Below are 19706 nucleotides of genomic sequence, written 5' to 3'. Positions count from 1 at the left end.
GAGTAAGAACTGAGTTCTAATCCTTCTCTGCCACTTAATAGTAATGTGTGCCAAGCATTGTTGTAAGCGCTGGGGTAGATACAAGGTAATCAGGTTGTCCCATGTGTGGCTCATAGTTTTAATCCCCATTTTACAGATGAGTTAACTGAGGCCCAGAGAAGTTGTGACTTGCCCAAAGTCACACAGCTGACAAGTGGCAGATCTGGAATTAGAACCCATGACCTCTGACTCCCAAGCCTGTGCTTTTTCTACTAAAGCCACGCTGCTTCTGCCAAGTGCCTGTTATGTGACTTGGGGCAAGTCGCTTCACTTCACTTCTCTGTGCCTCAGTGACCTCATCTGTAAAATGGGGGTTACGACTGTGAGCCCCAAAAGGGACAGGGACTGTGTCCAACCTGGTTCACTTGTATCTACCCCAGCTCTTAGAACCATGCCTGGCACATAGTAAATGCTTAACAAATACCATAAACAGCAACAACTAATTATTTAAAGACTGGCACAGATAACGGTGAGTGTGTGTGGTGGTAAAACAAAACCACAGACGATACTGCATCCCAGCTGAACACTGGGAGTCAGTTGTTGTGGTGCACTTTCAGTGAGAGCTTCATCTGAGCCCAGGAGACAAAAGAGAAAAGCAGCCACAATATCGACACACAACATGGCTTAGCGGAAAGAGCTCGGGCTTTGGAGTCAGAGGTCACGGTTTCAAATACCGGCTCTGCCAATTGTCAGCTGTGTGATTTTGGGCAAGTCACGTAACTTCTCTGGGCCTCAGTTACCTCATCTGGAAAATGGGGATGAAGATTGTGAGCCCACCGTGGGACAACCTGATCACCTTGTTACCTCCCCAGCGCTTAGAACAGTGCTTTGCACGTAGTAAGTGCTTAATAAATGCCATCATTATTATTATTGGGTGCCCGCATTGGTCGGGGCTGTCGCTCCCACATTGATCCTTTCAGCCACTCGCTCAATCATAGTTGAACCCCGACAGTGGTGTCTTCTTCATCCTCAATAGTGTTTATTTAGTGCTTTCTATGCGGAGAGCACTGTACTGAGCGTTTGGAAGAGTACAACAGAGTTTCGGGTGGCAGTTGGGGAATATCATTGAATCACATTTGAATGCTTTGCTATGTGCAGAGCACAGTACTAGGTGCCTGGGAGGGTCAGTCAGTCGTATTTATTGAGCCTTTACCATGTGCAGAGCACTGTTCTAAGAGCTTGGGAGAGTACAATACAAGAAGCAGCGTGGCTCAGTGGAAAAGAGCACGGGCTTTGGGAGTCAGAGGTCATGGGTTCAAATCCCGGCTCTGCTAGTTGTCAGCTATGTGACTTTGGGCAAGTCACTTAACTTCTCTGTACCTCAGTTCCCTCATCTGTAAAATGGGGATGAAGACTGTGAGCCCCCCTTGGGACAACCTGATAATAATAATAATGATGGCATTTGTTAAGCGCTTACTATGTGCAAAGCACTGTTCTAAGCACTGTGGGGATATAACATGATCAGGTTGTCCCACGTGGGGCTCGCAGTCGATCCTCATTTACAGATGAGGTAACTGAGGCTCAGAGAAGTTAAGTGACTTGCCCAAGGTCACACAGCAGACGTGGCGGAGCCGGGATTCGAACCCATGACCTCTGACTCCAAAGCCCAGGCTCTTTCCACTGAGCCATGCTGCCTGATCACCTTGTAACCTCCCCAGCGCTTAGAACAGTGCTTTGCACATAGTAAGCACTTAATAAATGCCATCATCATTATTATTAATGATAAATAGACACGGTCCCTGCCCACAGTGAGTATACAGTTTATTACTGTGTTATAAAGGAGAGATTATTTGAGGAAGACCTGGAGGAGACGAGATGTCAGAAGGGCTTTCAAGGCAGGGCATCCTTAGCTTTTTGGACTCCGAAGGGGGAGGGAGTTCCCCAGGGAGGAGTTGAGAGGCACGGCCACCGTGTCACCCCAAGCTGGGTGAGGGAGGAAGAGGTTGCTGGCCGGGCTGGATCGGGTTGGGCGCGCCTGTAAACGGGATGGACGGGCCCAAGCACCATAAAAGTTTCTGCAGCCTCTCTTCCCAGGTGCCTCTCAGCTCACTCGTTGTTGCTGTGGCTCCTGCTCTGGTGGTGGTGGTGGTGGTGGCGGGAGGCAGTCCGACCCAAAGGCGAGATAATATATATATATATATATATATATATATATATATATATATATATATATATAAAAATATATATATTTGTTGGTATTTGTTAAGCGCCTACTATGTGCCAAGCACTGTTCTAAGCACTGGGGTAGATACAAGGTAATCAGATTGTCCCACGTGGGGCTCACAGTCTTCATCCCCATTTTACCGATGAGGGAACTGAGGCCCAGAGAAGTTAAGTGACTTGCCCAAGGTCACACAGCTGACTAGTGGCGGAGGCGGGATTTGAACCCATGACCTCTGACTCCAAAGCCCGTGCTCTTTCCAGTGAGCCACGCTGCTTGCCCAAAATAATAAGATAATCCTCCGGGCCGGTCCCCAATGGGCCGGATTATCACCAAAGCAGAGCTGGGATGCAGGCAGCCCTGGGAGTGGGGAATTTCCCGCTGCCCTGCGACCTTAACTCTCCCCTCAGGGCACCGCGGAGGTACGGAGGGGGTGGGGGGAATCGGTGAGGCCTGTGTGGTCCCTGAATAGGCCCAGCCAGTCACTCACATGTTGGTGGCAGTGTCAGGGTAGTACAGAGGATCGGTCTGTGCCTGATGGTTTTCAGAATTCTCTTGTCTTAGCATGAAAAATTCTATAATGGGTCAACCACTCAATCAGTAGTATTTATTAAGCACTTATTCTGTGCAGAGCCGTATAGTTGGGAGAGTAGAACAGCTTTAGCAGACATGATCCATGTCCTCAAGGAATGTACAGTCTAGCAGGAAAGACAGATGTTACATTACAGGGAGGGGAAGCAACCGAGAATAACGACCTTTACAGAAGTGCCGGGCCCAGGGGGTGAGTACCGAAATGCTTAGAGGGTAAAGGGAGAGGCAGCATAGCCTAATGGATAGAGCACAGGTTGGGGAGTTGGAAGGATAAGAGTTCTAATCCCGGCCCCACCACTTATCTGCTGTGATCTTTGGCAAATCACTTTACTTCGCTGTGTCTGTTATCTCATCTGTAAAATGCGGGGGCTAAGACTGTGAGCCCGATCCAGTCTGGCTCCACCACTTGTCTCTTATGTGACTTTGGGCAAGTTACTGAACTTCTCTGTGCCTGTTACCTCATCTGTAAAATGGAGATTAAGACTGTGATCCCCTTGTTGGACAGGGACTATGTGCAACTCGATTTGCTTGTATCGACCCTAGCACTTAGTACCCTGCCTGTCACATAGTAAGCACTTAACAAATGCTATTATTATTATTATTAATATTATTATCACCAATTAGCTTGTACCTACCCAAGTGCTTTGTATAGTGCCTGGCATGTAGTAAGCACTTAAGAAGTACTATTAAAAAATAAATGAATAGAAATAAGGGCTGAAGTGCATTGGTGATGCACTGGGGAGGGAAATAGAATGAGGAGATGAGATAGATCATGGAGGGCTTCCTGGAGGACATGTGGCTTTAGTAGAGCTTTGAAGATAGGGAGAAGAGTGGTGTGCTGCATGCGAGTTCCAGGTAAGAGGATGCGAGAGTGGCATTTAGGGTGAGTTGGTATTGGGGCCATGCGGGTCCAGTCCAGCCTACCGTCTCCAACTGGGGTACCAAAGGATGCTTATACCAAGAGCTTCCAAGGGCAGCTGGCCCTTGTTGGCAGCCAACACTGGGGTCAGGGATGACCTTTCTATGAGAAGCCAGGTGGTTTAGTGGGAATAGCTTGGGCCTGGGAGTTAGAGGACTTTGATTCTAATCCCAGCCCTGCCACTTGTCTGCTATGTGGGCTTGGGCAAGTCACTTCATTTCTCCGTGCCTCAGTTACCTCATCCATTAAATAGAGATTAACCGTGAGCCCAAAGTGGGATAGGGATTCTGTCTGATCCGACTATCTTCTATCTACCCAGCGATTCCTTCAGTGCCTAACTCTTAGGAAGTGCATTTTACCATAAAAAAAGAAACAACAAACACTGTTAGAATCTCTGTCAGCTCTACTGTCCATGTATTTATTTCACTCTCCTCAAGTCTTTGGGTATTGCCATTTTTTTCCTCCGACTATCTAACAGAAGCCATTATGGGCCTCTCATCCATGAATTTATCCAAGCCCTTCCTAAACTTTATTGTATCTTCTCCCTACACAGTTTCCCTTAGCAATGAATGCCACTTAGCTCCTGTCATATGAAGAGGCATTTCCTTTTGTTTGTCTTCAGCCTGCTGTCTTCAAGCTTAAGTAGGGGCTCTCCAGTCATGGTGTTGTGGAAGTTGGTGAATGATAATTCAGTGTTTTTATGATTTTATAAACCCTTTATGGTTCGGTAAACTTCAATCATGTCATGATTCCAAACTGTAGTCCCAATCGTTTCAGGGTACCTGTCCTCAGAAGAAACTACTCCATCCCTCTGACGGTGATTGTTGTCTTTCTTCATAGCTTTTCCAGCTCTGGTGCTTCCTTAAGTTGAGGTGTGTCCAGAATGGCAAGTGGTATTCCAGATGTAGATGGTTCAGAGTGGCTAAACTCTGTTTTTCGTTTTGTTTTCTATCTTGGTGTTTGCAGCTTTCCCCATTTCCCTGTTGTTTCGATCCTGCATTTAAATATAGAGAGGAAGCTTAATTAATTGCTGCAGTGTGTAAGTCTGGAGTCCGGGCTGTCTTGCATACCGTGGGTGGCAAATATGTCATTATCCTTCATCGTAGTCTGTGGAATGGTGGTACACAGAGGAAAATGATGGTATGGGAGGGGACACCCCACCGGATCCGCATCCAGCTGCCAGGGAGCACTGAGCCTCCGGCCTCCTTTGGCCGCTGGATATAGAACCAAAGGAACAGGAATCTGGCAAGAATCGCCGGTGAAGTTTTTCCCAGTGCTCTTCTTATGGCCATTTGGAGGCCCTCCTGCTAGACCTCTTTCTGGGCGTTGAGCCACTGTGCAGAAAGGTGCTGGGGAATAAAGAAATGGATTTAGCAGCTTGTTTTGTTCGGCGCACAGAGCTGTGGGAAGGGGCAGAGTGGAAGGAAAGATTCAGTATAGCCGTTTTGAGAACACTGGCAGCTTTCTTCTTAACGATAAAGCCATTTGTTCCTTCCTGTGTTCCTGCTAACTCAACGTGAAATGGGGGACACAGGCCAACACCTTGCAAATTTTCTGATCATTTTGTAGGAAGTACGAAAACTCAAATGATGAGACAAAGGAGCGGTGTGGCTTAGTGGAAAGAGCATGGACCTTAGTTCCAGTCCTGGCTCTACCACTTTTCCTGCTGTGTGTGATCGTGGGCAAGTCAACTCAATTATCTGTGCCCCAGTTTCCTCATTTGTAAAATGGGGATTCAGTACCTGCTCTCCCTCCTACTTAGACTGTGAGTCCCATGTGGGACAGGCACTGTGTCTGACCTGACTATCTTATATCTTCACTAGTGCTTAGAACAGGGCTAATATAGTGAGCATAGTAAATGCTTCACAAATACACGGGTAATTCTGTTGATTGAGAAAATTTCCTCCAGTTCTCTGGATGGATTGATGTTTTTCAGCCTCACGGTGCTGACTGGCACAGAACAGGAAGTCTTTTCCACTGGAGCTGGCCTCCTCTTTCTCCAGAATCCTTTCTCCCAGTTCACTTCATCCCTATCCTCTCTTCCTTAACCGTTTAAGTTACACTTGGTTGGATTTTTGGTTGGTTGTTGGGAAGCAGCATGGCTTAGTGGAAGGAGCACAGGCTTGGGAGTCAGAGACATGGGTTCTAAATCTGGCTCTGCCACATGTCTCCTGTGTGACCTTGGGCAAGCCACTTAACTTCTCTGTGCTTCACTTACCTCATCTGTAAAATGGGGATTAAAACATTGAGCCCCTCGTGGGACAACCTGATTACCTTGTATCTACCCCAGTGCATAGAACGGTGCTCAGCACATAGTAAGCACTTAACAAATGCCATTATTATTGTCATTGTTATTCTCCATTTTTGGTTTAAGTCCAATAAGAACATCATATAAAGGACCTACATTCATAGGAGTGAGGAGTGAAAGGCACAAATTTTAGAGTGGGGGATGAGAAATGGGAGACCAGGTTCAAAAGAACAATAGTCATAAGCCACAGTCTGGGGCTTTTTCAGCCCACATTGGTAACTTTCATTTCCTATTTAAGACCTGGGATGAGAAAATCTGCGTCCAGCTCAAAAAGTTATGGGGCAATTTGTCCCCATGGTTCCCACAGCTTTGGCACCTATGTAACATCATCCTGGCCTCCATCGCCACCATTCCCCAGGCCCGATCCTGTAAACTCTTCCATTTAATCGTACCTGCCACTGGAGTCCTAATCTCTCCAGTCTACATTACCCAGCATCAGAAGTCTGTGGAACTTAGGCGGGTCCGCGGAGAAACTTTGGTCAACCTTAGAGTCATAGCAGTGGACACTCATGTTCATAGCCAACCATAGAAATCCAGGACAGTCTACATTAATGCTCTTCATGGGTCTTTTGTGTTTGGAACCGAGGAAGCCCCTGTTCTCTCAGAGAACAACCCCAAGATGCAAGTTCCAGTTAGGAAGATCTCAGGTTGCTTTTGCCTGTTTATCCTTCCTAATTCACTAATGCATCTACTATTTCCAGGTGTGTAAGAGTTTAACTCCAGAAAGTGCTTGAAAATGTTAACCCAGTACCCTCCAGCGTCCTCCACGGTCTTCCATCCCTACCCGCAGTTTCTAAAGGAGCCTGTAACAACCCTTTGAGAACCTAGGGTCATGTGTCCAGATCATCCCTGACATCTGGATTCTCCAGGTGGTCATGGCTAGCTGCCATGTTTATTTCCAACAAATTTCCCCTGGGCATCCCTTTCCTTCCACCCTCTCATCCCAGGAGCAGAACATCAAGCTGATTTGGCACGAAGTGAAAGAACTGCATTTCTGATTCACTCTGGTTTCCAAAAAAAAAATCTGTCTTGATTCAGCCTGGAACGTGCAAAACCTGAAGCGATTCAGCAAACTAAATGAAAAGTTCAGGAGAAAGATATCTGAGAAAAGAGCCTTCCTTTTGTAGAGAAGGGGAGTAAACTCTGGATCCTTATGAGGCATGTCTGTAAGCTCATGCAACCCAGCCCGTGAAGGTAGTAAGTTAAATGTTAGAAGGAAACTAGAGAAGCAGCATGGCCCAGTGGAAAGGAGTCAGAGGTCATGGGTTCTAATCCCGTTTCTGCCACTTATCAGCTACGTGACTTTGGGAGAGTCAGTTAACTTCTCTGTGCCTGTTACCTTGTCTGTAAAATGGGTATTAAGATTGTGAGCCCCACGTGGGTCAACCTGATCACCTTGTATCCCCCCAGCGCTTAGAACAGTACTTTGCACATAGTAAGCACTTAACAAATACCATCATTATTATTAGTAGTAGTAGTAATAATATTGTGATATTTGCTAAGTGCTAACTGGGTACCAAGCAGAGTTCTAAGCCCTGGATAGTTGATCATAATTATGCTATTTGTTAAGCACTTACTATGAGCCAGGCAGTCAGGTACAGTCCCTGTTCCACATGAGGCTCACAGTCTAAGTAGGAGCTAGATCCCCATTTTGCAGGTGAGGAAACTGAGGCACAGAGATGTGAAGTGGCTTTTCCAAGGTCACACAGCACATCAGTGAGCCTGACTTCCATGGCTGTGCTTTTTTCCCACTAGGCCACGCTGCTTCTCTTTATAAAGTATGATACAATAGAACTGGTAGACACATTCCCTCGTCCAAAAGGAACTTACAGTTTAGAGGGGGAGATGGGCACTAAAATCAATTACAGAAAGGGGAAGTAGTAAAATACTAGTTTGTGAAGATATTTTCAGAAGTGCAGTAGGACTGGGGTCTCAAAGAACAAAAGGCTTATTCCATTTCAGGTTGCACCTTGGGGTAGAAAGCATCCACACACCTGAGAGCAGCGGGGAAGAGCAGAAAGCTTAATGCCTCTGCTAGTTCATAAATGGAAAATTAAGGGGGCTTTGGGAATTGTTAGTGAGAATCATGAGGACGTTGAGGCAGGGACGTTGGGAGAACTTGGGCACTCTGAAGTCCCGTGACCTGCCTAGGTAATCACCTATTCTACCTTTCTGTCTTCGGCAGTCGTCGGCTTTCTGGTCCCAAACTGCATCACAGATACTGTGGAAATATCGTTTTCCTGCCTGAATGTGAGCGTTTGTGTCAAAGCTTTGTTAACTGGCTCAATGCTGCTTTCTCTGTCTCGTTGCAGGAGGCTGAACAGCACTCAAGGAGAAATCCGGGTGGGACCCAGTCATCAGGTAAAGTCAATTCTTAGGAGCCACTCTCCTATTTGCTCTTCATTCTCATTCATTCATCCGTCCGTCCATCCATCCATCCATCCAACCATCCATCTTTATTGAGCACTTACTGTGTGCAGAACACTGTACTAAGCGCTTGGGAAAGTACAATACAGCCATAAAGACAATCCCTGCCCACAATGAGCTCACACCCTAGAGGTCTCCCCAGCAGCCTGTTGACTCCCCTTAGCCTTTAGGTCTGAGCAGCACCAAGGAACTGGGGTAACTCCACCAGGAATTGGGTACAAGTGTTCAGGTTTCCTCTCAGCCTCTCCAGGGTTTTGTTGCTCTGGACACCGTATGTTGTATGGTGGATTTTGTAGCCCTTGGCATCCCAAAGAAGGAAAAGCAGCCAGTGTGAAGCTGACTCCTTCTGTGGTCAGTCTCTGATCAGTTCCTTCCTTCACCTTATCTGGATTGCAATTCCAAGTCTCTTCACATGGGTCAGCCTCATTTTTTCTTCACACAAAAAAGAATCTCCCAGCGTGACTTAGTGGAAAGAGCACAGGCTTGGGAGTCAGAGGATGTGGGTTCTAATCCCGGCTCTGCCACTTATAAACTGAGTGACTTTGGGCAAGTTGCTTAACTTCCCTGGGCCTCAGTTACCTCATCTGTAAAATGGGGATTAAGACAGTGAGTCCCACATGGGACAACCTGATTACATTGTATCTCTAACAGTGCTTGGCACATAGTAAGCACTTTACAAATGCCATCATTGTTATTATTATTTCTCCTTGATTCATATTAATTTGTCTCCCCCTCGAGACTGTGAGCTCATGAAGGGCAGGGAACATGTCTGCTAATTCTGTTGTAGTGTGCTCCTCCAAATGCTCAGTACAATGCTCAGCACATAATAGGTGCTCAGTAAACGTGAGTGTTTGGTTAACCTTTCTAGTTACTGTGCTTAGCCTGTGGATAACTCCAGGGACTTCCCTGTGTTGCAAGCAGTCTTCAGAATTTTTAATAATTGTACTAGAAATATTAATGGTAATAAAACATCAAAAGCATAACATGCAAAGAGCTTACCCTCTTATACTTGGGAGGCAGGGATAGAAATTTTCACAGGCTGACTCGGAATAAATAAGAGTAAGTATATGTACACAGCAGACTGGTTCATTCATTCATTCAATCGTATTTATTGAGCGCTTACTGTGTGCAGAGCACGGTACTAAGCGCTTGGGAAATACAAGTTGGCAACATATAGAGACAGTCCGTACCCAACAGTGGGCTCACAGTCTAAAAGGGGGAAACAAAGAACAAAACCAAACATACTAACAAAATAAAATAAATGGAATAGATATGAACAAGTAAAATAAATAGAGTAATAAATATGTACAAACATATATACATATATACAGGTGCTGTGGGGAAGAGAAGGAGGTAAGATGGGGGGGATGGAGAGGGGGGACGACGGGGAGAGGATGGAAGAAGCTCAGTCTGGGAAGGCCTCCTGGAGGAGGTGAGCTCTCAGTAGGGCCTTGAAGGGTGGAAGAGAGCTAGCTTGGCAGATGGGCAGAGGGAGGGCATTCCAGGCCCAGGGGATGACGTGGGCTGGGGGTTGATGGCGGGACAGGCGAGAACGAGGTACGGTGAGGAGATTAGCGGCAGAGGAGCGGAGGGTGCGGGCTGGGCTGGAGAAGGAGAGAAGGGAGGTGAGGTAGGAGGGGGCGAGGTGATGGACAGCCTTGAAGCCCAGGGTGAGGAGTTTCTGCCTGATGCGCAGATTGTTTGGTAGCCACTGGACTACCATCACTATCTGCACTATCTGCACTTGATGTGTGCAGAACACCATATTAAGCACTTGGGCAAGTACAGCTTAACAGAGTTTTTAGGTAAGTTTCCTAAAGTAGCTTACTTTTGGACAGGAAAGTAGTAGTCTAGAGGGGGAGATAGATGTTAAGTTATGAATCTGTGCGTAAGTGTTGTCAAGCTGAGGGTGGGATGAATAAAGGGTACACATCCAATTGCGAGGGAGAGGGAGTAGGGGAAATGAGGGCTTAGTTTGGGAAGGCCTCTTGGAGTTGATGTGATTTTAACAAAACTATAAAGGTGGGGCCTGAAAGAGCAGGAGGAATTGGATAATTTTACAGTTATGGGCTTGAGATGAGGAGGAAAGTGATGTTTCAACAGTGATGGAAAAATTAGGTGGAGGAGACGATTCAGGAGGGAAGATGAGTTCACTTTGGGACAGATTGAGCATGGTGCCAGCAGGACATCCAAATAGAGGTACCACTGAGGAAGTATCCAGTAATTACGTGATGTATTTTGTGCCCTTTTTTCTCCTCAGATGGAATAGAGGAGGACAGAGGGGAAAAGGAAGAAATTCCTTGCCCATTTCTAGGAAGACATGCTTGCAAGGGGTTCCTGATTATTCCTCCAAAAGAGAAGCAGTGTGGTTTAGTGGATAGAATGTGAGCCTGGGAGTCAGAAGGACCTGGGTTGTAATCCTGGCTCTGTCACTTTGGGCTAATCACTCAACATCTCTGTGCCTCAGTTACCTCTTATCTCTCTGGCTGTTCACTCTCAGTCTTCTTTGCGGACTCCTCGTCCCCCTCCCATCCCCTTACTGTAGGGGTTCCTCAAGGGTCAGTTCTTGGTCCCCTTTTGTTCTCTATCTACACTCACTCCCTTGGTGAACTAATTCGCTCCCACGGCTTCAACTATCATCTCTACGCGGATGACACCCAAATCTACATCTCTGCCCCTGCTCTCTCTCCCTCCCTCCAGGCTCATGTCTCCTCCTGCCTTCAGGACATCTCCATCTGGTTGTCTTCCCGCCATCTAAAACTCATTATGTCCAAGACTGAACTCCTTATCTTCCCTCCCAAACTCTGCTCTCTCCCTGACTTTCCCATCACCGTAGACGGCACTACCATCCTTCCCATCTCACAATCCTGCAACCTTGGTGTCATCCTCGACTCCGCTCTCTCGTTCACCCCTCACGTCCAATCTGTCACCAAAACCTGCTGGTCTCACCTCCACGACATGGCCAAGATCCGCGCTTTCCTCTCCATCCAAACCCTACCTTGCTGGTTCAATCTCTCATCCTATCCCGACTGGATTACTGCATCAGCCTCCTCTCTGATCTCCCATCCTCCTGTCTCTCCCCACTTCAGTCTATACTTCACTGTGCTGCCCAGACCATCTTTGTGCCGAAACGCTCTGGGCATGTTACTCCCCTCCTCCAAAATCTCCAGTGGCTGCCTGTCAACCTGTGGATGAAGCAAAAACTTCTCAGTCTCGGCTTCAAGGCTCTCCATCACCTCGCCCCCTCCTACCTCACCTCCCTTCTCTCCTTCTACAGCCCAGCCCTCACCCTCCGCTCCTCTGCCACTAACCTCCTCACTGTACCTTGTTCTCGCCTGTCCTGCCGTCATACCCCAGCCCACATCCTTCCCCTGGCCGGGAATGCCCTCCCCCAACACATCTGCCAAGCTAGCTCTCTTCCTCTCTTCAAACCCCTACTGAGAGCTCACCTCCTCCTGCAGGCCTTCCCAGATTGAGCCTCCTTTTTCCTTTCCTCCTCCCCATCCCTTCTGCACTACCTCCTTCCCCTCCCCACAGCACAGCAGTTGTGTATATATATATACACACATATATATATGTATATATATACACATATCTATATTTGTACAGATTTATTACTCTACTTATTTTACTTGTACATATTTACTATTCTATTTATGTTGTTAATAATGTACATATAGCTTTAATTATATATGTTCTGACGATTTTGACACCTGTCTACACGTCGTGTTTTGTTGTCTGTCTCCCCCTCCTAGACTGTGAGCTCGTTGTTGGGTAGGGACCGTCTCTATATGCTGCCGACTTGTACTTCCCAAGTGCCTAGTACAGTGCTCTGCACAGAGTAAGCGCTCAATAAATGATTGAATGAATTAATTAATATAGGCACTGTGTAGCGATTTTTCTATTGGTTCTGAGATTATGTTTAGTTTTCAATGTCATATTTATTGAGCATTTACTATGTGAAGAATACTGCACTAAGAGCTTAGAGTGCAATGTAATAGAGTTGGTAGACATATTCCCTGCCCATAATGGGCTTACAGTCTAGAGGGAGATAGACATTAATGCAAATTAATAAATTACGGTTATGTACCTAAGGGTTGAAGGAGGCATGAAAAAAAGGAGCAAATCCAAGTGCACTCATGAGGTTTTTTGAAGACTTTATAAAACTGGACATAATGTTAGATTTAATTGACATCACTATCTAGGATAATTGATTCAGAATTTCCTTCGTACTCTCTTCTGGTTTTCTGGACTCTTTCACAAGCACATTAATAATAATAATAATAATAATAATAATAATAATAATAACAATGATTATGGCATTTATTAAGCGCTTACTATGTGCAAAGCACTGTTCTAAGCAATGGGGAGGTTACAAGGTGATCAGGTTGTTCCACATGGGGCTCACAGTCTTACTCCCCATTTTAGAGAAGAGGTAACTGAGGCCCAGAGAAGTGAAGTGACTTGCCCAAAGTCACACAGCTGACAATTGGCGGAGCTGGAATTTGAACCCATGACCTCTGACTCCAGTGCCTGGGCTTTTTCCACTGAGCCACGCTGCTTCTCTAATGAAACCTGTGCCTCTTGTTAGTGTCAAAAGAAGGTGGGGAGAGTATGTTAGTTTAGGAGCAAATGTGACAGTGAATTTTACACAAATCCCCACTAGCAGTGGTGTTTTTAATTGCTGCTTATCTCTCAACAGTAGACAATTTAAGTAGTCCATTTTCTCAGGAAAGAAGAATTTTATGAGTTGGAGAAGTGGGGAGAGCAGTGAAGACTTGGTAACCTGAAACATTGAATTGTTGCTTGTGTGTAAATGTTGCCTTTCAGATGTGGTTTGCATCAAAACTATATATCCCCAAAGCTGTTACCCTATAAGCTCTCAACTCCCTTGTCTTATCATAGGTGACTATGGCCATTAATTGGGTTCCCTGATTCAGGGTAATAACACTTTGATTGCAGAATTCATTCTCTTGAACTATCTCCCTTTGTGAAAATTTCCTTGGGTCTTTCCAGTCTGGTTTTCCTGAGTTTCTCAAGTCATCTCAATACCCAACATGTGAATGAGACTTGGGGAATTTGCAAAGAATTTAAAAAGGGAGATGTTCCCCAAGGGCAGCCGGGTCCTGGCAGTCTTCTGTTTCACTATATCAGCTCCAAAACGTTCTTCCAGACGGCTGTTCTGAGAGTGGCTCCCTTTTGATAAATGCAGCTAGCTTGTTCAAATAGAGGTCCATCTTTTAACACCACACCCATGATGGTGCAGTTTAAAAGGACTCCAGGTAGAGTGTGACTTGCTGAGCCTTCATTTTGCCCCTGGGGCTTTATTCAAGGGGCTTCTTCACAGTAACCTCAGGAAAAGTCAGAAAAGTCAAGGCTTTTGTGGCGGCCTGCCCAGGGAAACCTCTTATCTGTGCATCCTTGTCTTCCAGGCAAAGCTTCCCGATTTGCAGCCATTCCCTTCCCCAGATGGTGACACTGTGACACAGCATGAAGAACTGGTTTGGATGCCTGGTGTTAACGATTGTGACCTGCTCATGTACTTGCGGGCAGCAAGGTAACGGTAGCCAGCCCTCGTTCTCTGATAAGAGGGAGCAGATTCCCTTGGGGACTTTGTCTCATTTTTTTGTTGTTGTTTAGTTTTGTTGTTGTTTTTTTTACAATATTGAGCGTTCACCATCTGCCAAGCACTTGGCTAAGCGTTGGTGTAGATGCAATAAAACTAGTCAGGTTGGATGCAGTCCCTGTCCCACATGGGGCACTCCGTCTAAATCCCCTTTTTACAGATGAGGAAACTGAGTGACTTGCCTTAGGTCGCACAGCAGACAAGTGGCGGAGCCAGGATTAAAACCCAGGTCCTTGCGACTCCCGGCCCCATGCTCTTTCCACTAAACAATGCTGTTTCTCATTTTGGGAGCAAGGCATAGTTGGCTCGTGAATCTTCCCCAAGTTCTGTGGATCCACTACCAGAACGATGATAGCGGAGATGGAGAGTGGGGCGTTCTGGAAGAGATGTGTCCATGGTGTCACTATGGTTCGGAAACGACTCGACGGCATAAGACAAGACAAACTGATCGCACAATTGCCTGAGCACTCTGGGCATCCTGTATTACTAAACAGCCCCCTGGGCTGCTGGAATCTTCTGAGCAAAGTTTGGCTGGGTATTGGTTTGAATGAATTCTTCTAAGGATTAGACTCCTACGCTATTCTGGCCGTAACCTTGGAGCCCTGAGTCTGCCATCTAATGAGCCAGGCCAGGTGAAGGCTGGCCCAAGAGAAGCAGTGTGGCTTAGTGGCAAGAGCACAGCCTTTGGAGTAAGAGGTCGTGGGTTCGAATGTCGGCTCTGTCACTTATCAGCTGTGTGACTTTGGGCAAGTCGCTTAGCTTCTCTGTGCCTCAGTTACCTCATATGCAATAATAATAATGTTGGTATTTGTTAAGCGCTTACTATGTGCAAAGCACTGTTCTAAGCACTGGGGGGAATACAAGGGGATCAGGTTGTCCCACATGGAGCTCACAGTCTTAATCCCCATTTTACAGATGAGGTAACTGAAGCCCAGAGAAGTTAAGTGACTTGCCCAAAATCACACAGCTGACAATTGGCAGGGCCGGGATTTGAACCCATGACCTCGGACTCCAAAGCCCGGGATCTTTCCACTGAGCCATGCTGAGCCATATATACTGTAAGCCCCATGTGGGGCAACCTGATAACCTTGATCTCCCCCAGTGCTTAGAACAGTGTAAGTGCTTAACAAGTACTATTATTATTATTATTACTATTATTATTATTATTATTATTATTATTATTATTACCACCACCAACACTCCTTAGGCTGGGATAGTTCATCCATTGGCATGCCACCTGCACTAGCCTATAAGATGTCCAAACCTTCTGGAAATTTCACCTACATGTTGAATTTTAGGGGTTCGAGGACTACCAATCATCAGAACCATAGCCTGACTTTCCTGGACCTAGCCTGCTGAATACCCTGCCATACCCGGCTCTTTAAAAGTCATTAAATTGTCTGAAATGCCTCAAGAAATGTCCAGGCCACAGGGTTTTTTTGGTTTTTTGCTTGGTTTTGTTTTCTTATTTTTTTTTTATGGTATTAAGTGCTTACTATATGCCAAGGACTGTACTAAGCATTGGAGTAGATACAAGATAAGAAGGTTGGGCATAGTCCCCGCCCCCCATGGGTCTCACCCTCTAAATAGGAAGGAGTAGGTAGGATTTTATCCCCATTTTACAGATGAGGAAACTGAGATGCAGAAAAGTAACTTGTCCAGGGTCTCCCAGCAGACAAGCTGGAATTAGAATCCGGGTCCTCTGACTCCGAGGCCTAGGCTCTTTCCACTAGGCCATGCTACAGCTCGGGGGATTTTAATACTCCGGGGAGCCCAATAGGTAATCACAAGCCATTTAAAGACAGTTTTCATAGATATTCTTATCTATGCTCATAAATACTTTAATCTATGCAGTAGTGATGAAGGGGTTGGAGGATGGGGGAAGAGTTTGTGTTAGTCCTGTAAGTTTTGGAAGGTGTGAATTCACTCAAAGGTTCTGATCTGAAACCATTTCAGAGGCCAGGTTATAATCATAGAAATGGGTTTTTTTTTTAATATAAAGAAGCACGTGAACTATCAGGATCAGAACAGAAAAGCCGTATTGAATGCAGTGCATGGGGTATTAGAGTAAGGATGCCTTAAGTATGATTGATGTGCACTGTGGAAGATTAATCCCTTTGATTTGGCTTTTTGTTTGACATCACTCCTGGGCAGCCCCTATAGGAAAAAAGCCTGGGGAAGTTGCCATATTGCGGGTCACTGAGCTCAAGACACATTCAACCTGTTCCAGAATGATCTCCAAAGCGAGGCATCTTTAGATGTCCTCCCAAAGAGCATGTGTGGGTGATTGGGTAGGTTAGGGTCTGAGCTGACAATTTGGAGAAATTTATTCTTTTGGCCCAAAATTCATTTCAATAGTTTAATGAGAAGCAGCATGGCCCGAGCTGTATTGTAATTTCCCAAGCGATCAATAGACACGATTGAATAAATGAATGGCCTAGTGCCAAGAACATGGACTTGGGTTCTTATCCCAGTACTGCCGACTGTTTGGGCAAGTCATTTAATTTATCTGTGCCTCAGTTTCCTCAAACTGTAAAATTGGGATTAAATACCTCTTCTCCCTCTATTTAGACTAAGAGCCCTTAGTGGGATAGGGACTGTGTTTAATCTGAGTGACTTGAACCTACGCCAACGCTTAGAACAGTCTTTGACACACAGTGAGTGCTTGACAAATACTGTTAAACAAAATAAGAGGCGAGGTCTGGAATGCTCAGTTTAAAACTCATTAGACTAAGAAACATGCATTGGAGATTTATAAAAATGTCAGTTGCTAATCAAGTAAAAGTTTTGAAGGCATTTAACTCACAATTTCTTATTGGCAGTAAATATTCTTTTTCTTCAAAAATTAAAAATAATCAGTTGTACCCAGTGATCCGTGAAGCTGCTTTGGAAACACCTGTAGGCTGCCAACATAATCATGGTTGAAACTGTAATAAGGCTTAGCACTGGTTGGTCTGGGGAAGAGAATGCACAATGTCCAAAACCAAAAATAGAGTTCTCGCCCCGGCGGGTGACGTGGCTTACTAACCCTGGTTGGTAAGTCTGAAATGGCAAGCTAAATTGTCTCCATATTTGTGTCTATAAAACATGAGGCCAAAATTCCTCAGCACCGGAGCTTCTCATGAGAAAGGCAGAAGTTCTACCACAGTGCAAGTGATGTGGTAATTAGAAGCCCCGAATGGATCTGGTGATGTTTTTTTGTTTTGTTTTGTTTTTTACCTTGGGTTTCCCTTCTCTTCTCTGAAGGAGTATGGCCGCTTTTGCCGGGATGTGTGATGGAGGTTCCACAGAGGATGGCTGTGTCGCAGCCTCCCGGGATGACACCACACTCAACGCCCTCAACACAGTAAGTGTTCCCAGGCCGACTCTCTAGTTCTACTAAGAAGCAGCGTGGCTCAGTGGAAAGAGGCCGGGCTTTGGAGTCAGAGGTCATGGGTTCAAATCCCTGCTCCGCCAGCTGTCAGCTGTGTGACTTTGGGCAAGTCACTTAACTTCTCTGTGCCTCAGTTACCTCATCTGTAAAATGGGGATTAAAACTGGGAGCCCCCTGCGGGGTAACCTGATCACCTTGTAACCCCCCAGCGCTTAGAACAGTGCTTTGCACATAGTAAGCGCTTAACAAATACCATCATTATTATTACTAAGGAGCCTATTTTTTAGGACTTGATGACAGTAGAGTTGGAGCTTCCCCTTGGTGGCCTAGCCTGGAGGGTTAGGGTGCTTTAATTAGTTGCCCAGCATAATGGGCCTTTTGCACACCTCAGAATGAAGCTTTCCAATCAGAAGACCCAGAAGGAAATGCAGAAATGTTTGATTCCAGTTCACTTTCTATAATAATGGTGTAGGCTGCAACAGGGCGTTTAACCCTGTAGTGGTATTTGAGGAACAGGCTCCGTTTCCCTGGCCTAACTCTGGCATTGCCCAGTTTTAGAATGGTGGACGTTTTACTGACCTCAAAAGCCCAATTAGCTTAGCTGAGTGGAACAAAGGACTTCACCCTGACCCCCACCAGATGTCTGGACCGTTTTCCTGAAGTCTTAAACAATTTAATTTCCTTTCCTGTATTTTTGGTTAGTGAATAGATGCAAATAGTCAAAACAATTTTCAAAAGCTATATAATTTTATAACTTGATATTTCCCCATGGTAATGAAACTCACAAATTGATGTCTGCTGGCTGTAGTTAGAATTTTAATTTGTCTCCATTTACTGTTGTTTACTGTCATGGATAGTCATTTGACATTTTCCCTTTTCAGAGTGGTAGGTGGGGACTGAAATCAGCTATGTGTCCCCTGCTCAGGATTCTCTATTTAAATCAGTTTAGACATTTTCGTGTAAAAGCCAAGTTTCTTGCTTTTGAGCCATGTGTGTTTCCTTTGTCAGACAGAATGTTGAGAACTTATTTCAGTTGGACGTCCCACAGAATTATGGGTCATAATTGTATAATCCCTGGAGTTTCTGTATAATTTTACATGTTTATTTTCACCATTTGCACTTCGATTTCCTCCCCTTATTCACCCCTCGCTCAGCCTCACAGCACTTACGTACATATATGTAATGTATTTATATTAATATTAATGTCTATCTCCCCTTTAGATTGTAAGCTCATTGCAAGGGACATGCCTACCAATAGTATTGTATTCTACTCTCCCAAGCGCTTAGTACAGTGCTCTGCGCAAGGTTTGCACTCAATAAATACCATTGATTGATTTCTCCCAAATGTCATATTCCCTTTAACTCGTTGCAGGGGACGTGCCTACCAACTGTGTTGTATTCTACTCTCCCAAGCGCTTAGTACAGTGCTCTGCGCAAGGTTTGCGCTCAATAAATACCATTGATTGATTTCTCCCAAATGTCATATTCCCTTTAACTGATATCCTTTTCTAGTGGTGGGGAACCTCAATTCAATTTCTCAAGAAAATTTCCAAATTTGGGGGACTCCTAGTGTCCTTTCCCTTTCTTGAAATTATTCTGCAAATTTTGCTATTGTGCCAGACGTTGTGTCCTCAATTTCACTGGAGCCTTGTGTAAAGCAAATAAATTTACAACATGCTATGTCAGTAAAATGTGGATGATGTCATCCTGCTTCTCAGGAGATGGTGCAACTTCCTTTTTGCAAAGATGGTATTGAAATGTGCATAACCCTGGTTCCTCTCTTCCCCAATTCTACTGCTGCCAAAGCAGGAAGGTTTAGATTCAAAATAGGATGCATTTCCTCCGTCTTAAAGTTAACAGTGCCTCCGTTAATCCAACAAGGCACCCAGTATGCTAGGATAAAATGCAGAATAGGATTACGGACATCAGCTGCTTTAACTGTAATGTGTTTAGATATAGCGAGCCATAGACAGAGAGACACCTGGAAAGTAAAGCTAAGATCAGCAGTCAATTAGGAATATTTATTGAATGTCTGTTGTTTGCAGGGTACTGTACTAAGAACTTGGGAAAGCCATCCACACCCACAGCTGACATAGCTGACACTGACATAGATGCATATAAATACCCCCCCCATATATATATGGATAAGTATATATATGTGTGTGTGTAATATAGATATGTGTAGGTATTACACATACAAACATTACATAGAGAAATATATGTATATGTGTAATATCTATATATAAATTTTTCATGGAATCA

General features: G+C 45.2%; 1 protein-coding gene across 6 annotated transcripts in view; it reads left to right on the top strand.

Moving 5' to 3' along the window:
• RERE (arginine-glutamic acid dipeptide repeats) overlaps nucleotides 1-19706 on the top strand; it is a 562577-nt gene that overhangs the window by 369683 nt on the left and 173188 nt on the right. For all 6 annotated transcript variants that reach the window (XM_038746111.1, XM_038746110.1, XM_038746108.1 and 3 more), the window contains 3 exons: nucleotides 8331-8379; nucleotides 13878-14002; nucleotides 17318-17417. In XM_038746111.1, the coding sequence (XP_038602039.1) occupies nucleotides 8331-8379; nucleotides 13878-14002; nucleotides 17318-17417 (274 nt within the window). The remainder of the gene's footprint in view (nucleotides 1-8330; nucleotides 8380-13877; nucleotides 14003-17317; nucleotides 17418-19706) is intronic.

Source organism: Tachyglossus aculeatus, chromosome 5 (genome assembly GCF_015852505.1).
Source record: "Tachyglossus aculeatus isolate mTacAcu1 chromosome 5, mTacAcu1.pri, whole genome shotgun sequence".
In the NCBI taxonomy this organism is placed as follows: Eukaryota; Metazoa; Chordata; class Mammalia; order Monotremata; family Tachyglossidae; genus Tachyglossus; species Tachyglossus aculeatus.
Note: the sequence above shows the minus strand (reverse complement) of the source record. Positions and strands in the feature narration are given on the sequence as shown.